This window comes from Colletotrichum acutatum, assembly GCF_030867785.1.
Source record: "Colletotrichum acutatum strain CBS 112980 chromosome Unknown BDZ83scaffold_85, whole genome shotgun sequence".
In the NCBI taxonomy this organism is placed as follows: Eukaryota; Fungi; Ascomycota; class Sordariomycetes; order Glomerellales; family Glomerellaceae; genus Colletotrichum; species Colletotrichum acutatum.
Window position 1 is genome coordinate 91,326 of NW_026849079.1, and position 11,140 is coordinate 102,465.

Below are 11,140 nucleotides of genomic sequence, written 5' to 3' on the forward strand. Positions count from 1 at the left end.
GTTCCTTTCCCGAAAGCGAAGTAGTCCGTAAGCCGACAGACTGCTTGGCAGCATGAGTTGGGTGTCAGGTTTTGTGGTGTTCATTGTGTTAGACAGGAGGCCCATGAGCCAATGGTTTTACACGATTTCTCCCCGGACCCATGTGTCAAACACTAGTCTTGGCACTCACGTTCCTTGTTGTACATCAGAGAGGGTCGAATTCATCCTTGTGTTCAAGAGAAGAGAAGAGAAGGGGAACAAGAGGGAAAATTTTCTAGTTGTGCAAGTGTGGAACTGGGTGGACTGTTGATGTCGCCTCTAACACTGCTATTGAATGTAAATCTATGCAATTCTATCCTGCTTTTCTTTTGGCCCAAACTATGATGTTAAACTCCCTTTCGCAGAATCACCAGATCATGCACGCTCAACGCTACAGACTTATGATAATGCATCGACCGGTAGGCGTCACAGACGCGGCCTCACCAAGCCACAAAGTGTGACGACTAATGCAACGCAGAGACCTTGCGGCCTCATGCCTTCTCGTTGTTCGACGTCTTCTCCCTCATCCTCGCCGCCCTCCAAGTCTGTCCCCAGTACCAGTGTATCACCGCCAACGGCCCAACAGCAACCGTGATGAGAGCCAGACCCAAGAAAGCGGCGCCGGGCCCCGTGGTAGCAACGAAGTTGTCTACCAGTGCAACGCCGATAGCACCCAAGCCGCACCTGACCAAGTTGTTTATCGCGGTGGCACTGGCTCCCTTTCCGGGACACAGGTCGGTGACGAGGGTCTGGTTGAGGGCAAAGACGGCGTTGCTGGTCGCGGCGATGAAGAACTGGAGGACGAGTGGGACTGCGATCCAGCCTGATCGGGAAGTGATGGAGGGGAAGTTGAGGGAGAGGCCGTAGCCGCCCGTAGAGGCGACGAAGATGAGGACGATCCAGGGGAGACGACGGAGACGAGCGCGCTCTATGGGAAACTCGGCGGGCATGTTCTTCCCTGAGAGCTTTTCTGTTCCTGCTATGTTATGAGATGTCTTGTATTCTTCTTCCATCTCGAGATAGTCTTTTGTCATTAGCTTGCCCACGATTGCGGACCCAACAATGGTTCCAAGTCCTGTCCTGCATGTAAGCGAGTCTCCTTTCTGGAAGAAGCGGAAGGAGGTGAAGGTGGGAAAGTTGCTTACCATTAGGTAGAAACGCGAGACCGGTTTGCAAGTCACTAAGTCCAAACAACTCCTTGAACAGGATGGTGGTACTTGACGTGACCATAGTCCATATGGTATAGACCACGCCACCAAACACCAAGTTGATCAAAATGTCCTTCTGAATCAACAAGCGTAAGGGTTCCACAAAGGTCATCAGTGTCACCTTCTTCCGCGGAATGGGTTCATCCGGGTCTTCGAGGTACTCTGGCTCCTTGCCAAGGTACCATATGATCGGCTTGTAAATGCCCCCCAAACGAAGCGAGCCGTTCCCGGCAATGCTCCGCATGGTTTCAGGCAGCCAAAACACAATCACCAAGGTGACTATAGAAGAAAGAATCAGGAGAAAGACGAAGATGGACCGGAACCCGAGGAAGTTGGCGAGCAGGCCGCCGAGCACAGGCCCGACTGCTATGCTGAAGTTTCGGACTACGAGGTGTTAGCTCCGAGCTCACCAGGAGATAAAACCGAGCCACCGAGCAAAACACCGTAATGCTAGTGAAACAGCGATAGGGCCCATAGTGACTTACTCGCCTGGTAGAAACTAATAAATGCTCCCCGTTCAGCCGGGGGAGAAATATCCTGGATCACGCCGTTTCCTGTTGCACAGGTCAGTTAAAGGAATTACGACGACTTTTTCTTGGCTAAATTTAGAGGTCCAAGGGAGAAGAAAAGGGTTGTATTTTCCCGTATGTAACTTACCAATGCTCACGGTTGAGGCACTTCCGGCGGCTTGCAAGCCCCTGAACAGCAGAAGAACTGTGAAATTGGGAGAGAAGCTGAGTCCGATGTTGGCAATGATGTACACGGCGAACGAGGCAATGTAGATTGGCCTTCTGCCCAGAGCATCCGAGATCGAGCCCCAAATTAGCGGGGAGATGCCTTGGATGATCAAGTACGATGTGATGGTCAGAGAAACCATCTGCGAGCTGACATTGAGATCCTGTGAGATTTTGTGAATTAGAGAGTTTCCGAGGATTCCGGGAGAACGAACAGGACTTACCCGTGCGATCGTATCGAGAGCTGGGTAATGGATGTTGGAAGAAAGACCAGAAAATAATCCGGCGGCTCCGATGATGACGATGACAACCCATTTCTGCTTCTTCGTGAAGACGTGGTAAGGTGGTTCTGGTTCCAGCTCCTGGACGGCTGTTCCCTCATCGCCACTGCTGTTATCGTCGAAAGGGTTCTGAGCTTCACGCGGAGCAGAATGTCCTTCTATTGAGTTTTGGTCCGCAAACGGGTCGCGGAACTCAGTGCCGTGGGGATCATTCTCGCTCTCCGTGATAGAAGGCAATGAGTTCGGCCGGCCGAAGAAGATGGACGAGTTGCTGCTGCGCGAGCTGGCAACGCTGAGACTCCTGCTGAGAGATCTCGAGCGCTCTCTGACGGATGTCCTCGTTGGCGAAATGTACTCGTCGTGGTCTCGGTCTTGAGAGAGTTCAGTGTCGCTTGTGAGAAGATGCAAGCCGCCCATAGCTGTGGCGGAGATCCTTTTGGCTATGCTGGGTCTAGCGGCTCGAGACTCCAAGGTCTCACTGCTAGGGCGTTCCATGACGGTGAGGAGTTTGGCGATGTTGCTTGAACGCCTTCGACTGAGATGTCAAGATGAAGGACTTGTCGTTCTCTTCTTGGTCTGAAGAACGTTACGACGATTTCCAAGAGGAACCACTGTTGGTGATATTTGACAGATACTCTCTCTCTCTCCACGGGAGACCCGATTATCCACAAACGGAGCACAGTTCACTCTCAGAGTAACACTATCTGAGGCCAAGACAATTTGCGGAGTTCATTTTCAGACTAACACCGGCTCTTGCAGCAGAATTCCTCGACTTCAGGAAGATGGGGCCGTGGCCGCCCCGGGGTTCAACGGCAACCAGTTGCCGACGTCACGTCAAGACACATCATCCCTCACAGCCCGCAGATACTGCCAAAAATAAGTTTAGTGAACTGGCACAAGGTTTATTGAGCCTCGAGAGTTATTGATCGACCAAGGGTGATTTGCGGCTAGGCCACGTCCCGGGGCGAAGGGGCCGCAAAAGATTAGAGCTGACTCTGGACCCAATGCCCTCTGAACCAATTGGATTATACGCAAACCCGCGCTCGCTACGGGCTGTTACTGGTCCGCTGTCCAGTAAGCGTGAAACTTGTTCCAGGATGTAGCGCCGAGCCTAAAACGCCTGCCGGGCTGATAGGTTTTGCGGCGGCAGGTTGTGAAGTATACACGTCCGCACCCGCGCAGGGAAGTCTCAGACGAAGATGGAAAGAGGTGGAGAAAATGGAGAGAAAGCAAAGACAATCAATGCCAAGAATAGACAATCCCTGCGACAGCTTGGGCACGATATGTCAATGACAACGACAACAGGCCGATATCTACGACAGGCGACCCCCTCCGGATCCCACTCTCCCACATATGCCTCCAAGATCTGCCACAGTCCCCTCACGACGCTCAAGCCCTCCCTTGACCGGTCCACCACGTGCATTCAGCTAAGCAACTGATAGACCGGCTACTTTACCGTTGCCAAGTCCTTTCAAGAGAAGTCCAGTCGTCTCGTCTCAGAAACATGGCACATCAGCCTCAGAATCTTGGATAGGTATCCCTCGGGGTCCACCGAACCCATCGCTCTGGGATTGACAGTTCATCCGTGTAAGTCAAACGCCTCTCCCGCTCTGTGCTAAAATGACTGAACACCCAAAAGCTGACATCCTCTTCACAGCGAACAACCACACGGACTTACAGCTAATCGGTACAAGATGGCTGGCCTTTCGATGAACCGTAGAAGAGGTCCTCCTCCCAAACTTCGCCTCGATATCCCTCAAGACCAAGACCAAGTCCAAGATCAATACCAAGATCAAAAACAACATCAAGAAAGAGCCGTGAAGTCTCCAGGACCTCTGACTCCGAATAGACCTCTCATAGGCTCTGACATTCCTATACTTCCAGCCCCTGAGAGGACCACCACAGCATCTACTCATGTTCCTTTGCCATCCAACGGCCCAGCAGATACGCTCCCTCAGATTCCAACGACCACCCAGCCTGCGGTATTACCCTCATCAAGCCCACCACCAAGGATTATTACTCCTCCGTCAACACCAATCTCCAGCGCACCTCCAAAGTCACCAACTCTTCGCCCAAGCGTGTCGATATCAAAAACTACAGTGTTCATCACAACAACGAGACCTCAATCCTCAGTCCTCCCAAGCCCTACAAACACAGTATTTGTCACCGCTGCGCCCCAGACAATCACAGTAACTGCACCATCTGTCCCCCTCCCATCGAATGACCTCAACGGTGATAGTGGAAGCAAGCCACAGCCCCAACCTCAACCGTCGGCCATCGGTTCAACGCAAGGCGTTTCTTTCACCAGTGGATCTGGTGTCGCCGTTCTTGGGGTGCTCGGGGGCATCGGTAAGAGAGACGGAACCCCAAAATTCTGCCATAGGCTGATCAATTTCAAAACAGCGGCAGCATCTATTCTAGCAATGGCTGGACTGATATTCTGGCGCAAGCGGAAGAATCGCAACAGCATGGGCTCGGGAGGGGTATGAAGGCTTCCCCTCATTGAGTGGTATCTTTCCTGCTAACCTAATTTCGTGATAGATATTGACTGGAAAGTCGCAATAGAGAAGACGGATCACAACAGGCAAACCAGTGGGGCATAAAATGAAGTATTTTCACACGGCCGGGCTGCCCTCAATTTTGCTTGTGTCACTTTGGGAAGTTTGGGATCATAGACAACGCGGCCTCTAGCAAACTACAGCTTCTGCCTCCCCAAAGACTATCGTTCAGGAACGAGGGGTTAGATTTTGGCAGTAAATTCCTAGTGTTACAGGGTAATCAAAATTTGAAAAGTTTTTTGATAATTACAGTACATCGTCTATTCTCAACCCTTCCTCAGCCGGCAACTGAGTGATTGTCCCCACCACGATTAGTAGACCCTTGTCAAGCTTCGGCCGCCTTAAGATTCCCGCAAACTCGAACAAAAAACATGACGAGTATTTGATTAAGGGTATGAGGATCAATCTTTACGCAATGCTCACAGATGAACGGTTATGAGCGGATCACTACATGCAGCAGCGCCTAATTTCTTTGTCAAGTATACAACATCGCGGCCCACCGGAAGTGCAACAGCTTCTTACGTAGTGGTGTCCTCAACAGGGCATCAAGTCTCTTCTAGGTTGTAGGCTTTAGACAGGGAATACCAAATACGATTGCTCGAGGCGCCACGATTACACGTGTCAGCGGTTTGGTGCTGTTTACTGCGTAGTATCTGTATTCCGTGCATAGATCCATGTCGTCAAGGGATACGGCAGCATTGCAGCAAGAGTTGCATCTACATTGGTTGTGGAGACTGAGTGAAGCTTGTCTCCTGAGCTTTCGTATCCTAGAGTGCTCGAAGAGTCAGAGGCACGTGGGGGCACAATTCGAACATGTTCACTTTGGTTTTGTGGTACCCCTATTCTAGCCGATCTGCAGTTCCGCTTTATTAGACTTAGAGGCACCCTATCAGTGAAACGATTAAACAAAACCTTGTTTCATCTACCCGTATTGGTGATCCACATGTTCAACGTCGCATCTTGCGGCTGTGTTATGTGAACCATCTCTGACACCTACACTAAAAGCCCCGTCTGAGTTGTCAGCAGAGCGGCGGGCCTATCGGGTTCAACTTCAATAAACTCGTTGCACTAGACTCTCGTGGGGCTCAATGCCACATAGCATTGATAGTCGTCGTTACCTTCTAATCATGAGCTCTACAGGGCAGAGCCAGGATGATGTTCTACTTCTCGGAGTTCGGGAAGTAAGGCCGTGAGGCTCGGTCACCGATCGAGGAATGGGGGGCCGCCTTGCATCAAATACCTGGTATAGATGCCGATTGTAATGGAACAGTGAGTGGGGGTATATCGTAACTGTGATGCAGAGTGTGATAGTTCATCAACGCACCGCACCTTTGAAAGTATTTTGCAAGAGGGGTTCAGCGACAGGCTCACTCAAGTTATGCTGTCTTAGCTGGACTACGTCAACCCGATGTGGCTTCGGGAACTATTCCCGGGGAACATGCAGTCCAGGAAGGTGTGATTTGAGATACGGCTAGGAGCCTGCCAGATTAAGTAAGACAACGAATGCAACTCATGCAAGGTGCGGTCATCACCTGCAGCAGTCCAGTAACGACTTTTCAGTCAAACTTTTCAAGCCACATAGATTCGAACGTGAACACTATCTTCTACTTTCTCTACAACTCTCAAGAGGCTTTTCAGAAGACGGCGAGATTGTACTGCTGAGCTCACCAGTAACAGAATCTGTCAAGATGTTTGGTGTTTCCACGTGCCGTATGTTAGAACTGTTCTTTGCTCCATGACTCTCGGACTGGATCTTGCAAGCTAACAGATCGAAACTTCAACGTCTAGGTAAGCCGATGAAATCGATAAAAGCTCCCAGAAGATTCATACTCACTATAGAATGACAGGAAATATACATTCCAAGGTGTAAACAAATCGGTCGATCTGCCTGGGCGTCGTGGTAGGCGTATTCAATAGCGACGGGTGGAAAGTGTAGGTGATGGACCTCGACACCCCGATCAACGCCAGAGAAGACACTCGTATCTCCGTGCTGCGCATCAAGTGACCCCACAAGCTGATGTTCAGCGCAGCCCGCAACGACCTCTTCTTCGTCGACGCGAATTTCCGCAGCAAGTAGAAGGCGCTCAGACATTCCAGAAGCGCCAGGAGCACAAAGTATCCAACGTGTGCAAAGTCGACGACCTTCGAGGCGGTGTTGTTGGTTTCGTCGTAGATGCCCATGACTCGAGCTATCAAAATCGTACCGCGAAGAACGGTGATGCCAGCAAACAGAATCCAGAAGGCCGTCAGGTAGATCGTCCGACTGCGACCCGTCAACATGTGAGTCAACATGGCGTACGAGTAGAATGATATGCCGGCTTCTTGGATCTGAACTAGGTGTCAATCATGGAACTCGCGACCAGGGAATCCAGAGGATGTCGTACCAGCCAGAACGTATCGGCAAACCCAGACGCGAGCGCCCTATCCAATGGTGAACTATTCGTGTAAAATATTTGAAAACATAGCCCATTCGCGATGGCACAGGCCATGCTAGTGATGATCGGGACCAGCGCGATGCTTGAGAATTTCGTGATGCTGATGACGATGAGGCCCAGGAAGACGTTTGAGATGCCGATGGTGCTCAGAATAGCCCAGCATTGCTCAAAGTAGAGTTCAGCCGCCATCTTGATTCATCGCACTTGCCGAATGCTACTATGAACGATGGAACAGCCAGGTGCAAAGGCTGCGTAGTCGTTGGGTACCCGTTCCTAGTGTATGAAGCGTGAAAAGAAGATCAGATCGGGCCGGAGAGTGTGGACCCAGACCCTGATATTGGGTTGACTATATTTCCCGGCTAGAGGCAAGAGTGACATACAAGTAGGCATTGGTTCGGGCTCCTACTTCGCATTCAAGGTCACACAATCGGATCATATCGACGTTAGCTTGAAGGATCACGGCACGTTTCGCTCGACTGACCGGCAAAGACAGGGTTTCTTCCGCGGTAATGGATTTTTAGTCCCCAGCCCATCATACCAGTTGCTGGCCGCGTTGCCCAATCGCTGGCTCGCCCTTGCGTATTGTCTTGCGTGAAGTCGCACAAATCCATTCCGGGGCTCTGGGGGCCGATGTAGGCTAAGACGCGGAGTGTGGCATCTCAAGTCTTTAAGCGGCTGTTGGGGAAAGACGCCACAGAGCGATCGCAGCATTATTCCCCGATCGCCAGTATCGAGTGGCTTGCTCCCTTGCAGGGGCGGCACTGCTAGTTCGCCCAGCCCTACTAGTAGACTGTAGTAGCCCATACAAAGCGAATAGATAAAAGCCACCCGCTGACGCCAGTACCGTAATCAGAGGGCAGTTGATGAGGCGGTTCGTCTTGGGAGATTTGAGCTGAGAAGATCTACAGCTTACAACAAAAAATCAGGCACTTAAGTAATGAAGCCTTCAAAAACAGGCTTTGCAATGTGAGAAGGAGTCATGGGAGTCAAGGTTCTCGCTCTTCAGCGGATTCTGAGCGCCCCGCCCTTTTCGGACCCCGGTCTCTTGCCAGGGGAAGCCTATGCCACCCACTCAGCCCCAGAAGTTAAAATCAAAGCCGTTACATTTTACCAGGCAATCAAAGCCTCGGAATTGATGATTCCATCCTGTCGGTGACTGCGCTAAGTGGTGGTCTAGACCTGTATATTCAGCCCTCGTTTCCAGGTCTACCTACTTGGCCGGAGAGACCGGTTTTTTCGCTGTAACACAAGCTGCAAGCGGCCGTCAATGAATCGAGCATCAGTCTGACAATTACTTCACTTTGGGCCAGCCGCCACAACAAGGAGGTTTCCGGGTCTGCTTGGCTAGGGCTCATATCAAGAGAGGTCAATTCCAGGGGTGTTTTTCATTTTTAGAATCACGTTTTCCTTGGAAGATCTTCAAGCCTACTCTCAAAATTAGAGAGCCCATAAGCCACTGGTGACAATGACTGAGTTACAGGTGCCCAGGCGTGGCTACTTTCCAAGTCTCTGCGCCAAGACTGAAGTTTGCCATCAGGGATAATTTGGGAGTATGAAATTTCAGATTTCAATGGAGTAACAACGATTCAGTATTGTCGGCGGCTACATGAATACCACCGAGCATACAAGTAAGGGTCCAATAAGGGGCGAGCAGTGACATGCGCACCCAAGCGCGGGAAGCCAGTCAGCCATATTACCAGAAATGAAGGGAGGGTTTATTATGTTTGGCTGAACTGGACGTAGTTTGGAGGAAATTGAGGTCTTCATGCGGGTTCTATTACAATACGCATCCGAAGATAAGTTGGGCTCGCAAATGAGACTCAGGGCATCCCATCGACTACGGGATAGCATCACTGCAAAGACATTCGCGCACTTTTATGGTGAGATTAAAGCAATAAGACGCTTGCTACAGGCTGTTCCCATTGTATTATCGAGCTTGAAAAGATTTAACATGGAGGGAAGTCAGGAAGATAAAGAGATCTTTCAGGAATCAGGATGCTGTCACCGTTCCACAGTTGGTGCATGTCGGATATCAGTATGCCCATGCCATCTTGTGGTCCTGGTGTTCATTCAGATTCATTGTTGTTGCTTCAAAATAGTTTACGGCGCCTGAGGTGTTTGAGAGCTGCACTTACATTGAGCAAGTTTCTGACACATCATTACTACAGGACTAGAAGAATATCATGGCTGCTTCTTGCCCTAAGTATGTTCAAATCACGAACGAGGCCTCAGTTTCTCACTTTCTTACTATTATAGACTCACTTTGTGGTCTTAAAATGCCTGTTTTTTAAACCAAAGTACTTAGTCAATTGAGTATTTGGTATATTCTAAAGTGTTCGATATTGTAAGCGATCATCACTTGCAGTTCGAAGAATGTTCCATGGTTTGCCGATATCAATATCTCAGAAGCTGCATGATAAATTAGTCAAAGACTTTGGTAACACAAATTTCGGTTGGTGTAGCCGGAAAGATGGATGATATCTTCACGTCGCAAGCCGGCATATGGTCCACCCCCACTCTTGCCATCAAACTCCCACTTACGACCGAGATAAGCTCCTCCACTTACAATTTGGATACGATGTATAAGTAATATAAGTATCATTTAAAGGGCTTGAGACAAATTAAATCGGCGAGGCATATTAACTATCCAAACATTACGTTAACCACTTGCAATTAGTCGCAATTAGTAGGTGGTCAAAGGAACTATGTTACCACTTCAAGCCGTTGCTAACTCCCCACAAAGTGTCTTCCCCCGAAGCTGAAGCCATCACTTCAGTTCTCCACGCGTACGGAACTGCTCTTAAGAGCCGCAACGACGAGGATGTGGTCAGTCTCTACACGTCCGACGGCGTCATCATGCCGCCTCACTTCACAGCCGCCGTGGGCACCGCCTCACTTCGCGAATCCTACACGCGCATCTTCTCATCGGTTCAGCTCGTCATCACGTTTTCAATAGAAGAGATTATCGTCATGTCCCCGGACTGGGCATTCGCAAGGACAACAGCCGAGGGAACGAAGACGATGTTGGCGACACAGGCTTCGGAGGAGCACGCGAATCAAGAGCTTTTCATCATGAAGAAGGAAGATGGGGAGTGGAAGATTGCGAGATATGCTTTTTCGACGATGAAGCCTCTCGTTCAAGATGGTGTACGGAGAAGCTGAGGGAGACTACGCATACTTGCAACAGACAAATCCCAAGGTCTTTAGTTTGAGTTCCGGAAACAGACATAGCTATGTAAAGCAAAATAGTACTATGGCTGGGATACTGTAGACATTGCCTTGGATCTTTCTTTCTACTACAGCAAGAAATAGGACTGCACTGGCGAAACGCACTTATTGCGGTGTCTTGCATTGTGAGCCTCAATTTTGTTATTCGAATGATGGCTTGTGTGGGCTTACACCAGTTGTAATTCTCCAGCAGAATTCAGTGAGGTTGTCTTTCCAACCCTTCCCTGAGGATGAGGAGGCTCATATGTCGGCAGACGCCAGGTCCGCTTGAGTCGATGAACTGTCTGATGCGATCGCCAATATGATATATCTTGACAGTCTTGGATTTAGAGGCTCGCTAGACTTGAGCTGCCGGTGGTTAGATGATTGGGTTTATCCACTTTTTCGCTGCACAAGCAGGTTGGAGATAGTAGGTTCGTTCTGTGAGTTCGATATACGCAATTCCACGTCGTCGATTCTAGTTTGCCATGCATTTCTCTCGATTATATGCCACGCTAAGATCCTGTAAGAAGTCGGTGATAATCGTTTTCTTCTCTAAATTTCTGAGGCGAGTTTGGCGTGGGATGATCCTGCCACTGGCCACGTTGCGTCCACGCCATCCTCCTATTCAACCCGGTAGCTGCACAATTCATTTCAAGGGTGGCGCACTATTCAAATTTGTTCTTCAGGAAGCCTACG

General features: G+C 49.9%; 3 protein-coding genes across 3 annotated transcripts; 1 reads left to right on the plus strand and 2 right to left on the minus strand.

The window, feature by feature from the left end:
* Positions 1 to 279: 279 nt before the first annotated feature.
* BDZ83DRAFT_784591 (major facilitator superfamily transporter) lies at positions 280 to 2,103 on the minus strand (the record flags this gene model as incomplete). Its single annotated transcript, XM_060515610.1, has 4 exons — positions 280 to 1,093; positions 1,164 to 1,610; positions 1,712 to 1,780; positions 1,884 to 2,103. The coding sequence occupies 4 exons, from the start codon at positions 2,101 to 2,103 to the stop codon at positions 510 to 512; spliced, it is 1,320 nt and encodes a 439-aa protein (XP_060362133.1). The 3' UTR covers positions 280 to 509.
* A 4,529-nt stretch (positions 2,104 to 6,632) lies between these two features.
* Positions 6,633 to 7,423, minus strand: BDZ83DRAFT_583842 (uncharacterized protein; the record flags this gene model as incomplete). The annotated part of the gene is made up of 2 exons (XM_060505701.1): positions 6,633 to 7,127; positions 7,184 to 7,423. 2 exons carry the CDS (start codon positions 7,421 to 7,423, stop codon positions 6,633 to 6,635), a joined length of 735 nt encoding a protein of 244 aa, XP_060362134.1.
* Positions 7,424 to 9,417: 1,994 nt separating this feature from the next.
* On the plus strand, positions 9,418 to 10,787 carry BDZ83DRAFT_784599 (uncharacterized protein; the record flags this gene model as incomplete). Its single annotated transcript, XM_060515611.1, has 3 exons — positions 9,418 to 9,437; positions 9,925 to 10,381; positions 10,422 to 10,787. The coding sequence occupies 3 exons, from the start codon at positions 9,418 to 9,420 to the stop codon at positions 10,503 to 10,505; spliced, it is 561 nt and encodes a 186-aa protein (XP_060362135.1). The 3' UTR covers positions 10,506 to 10,787.
* Positions 10,788 to 11,140: the final 353 nt, after the last annotated feature.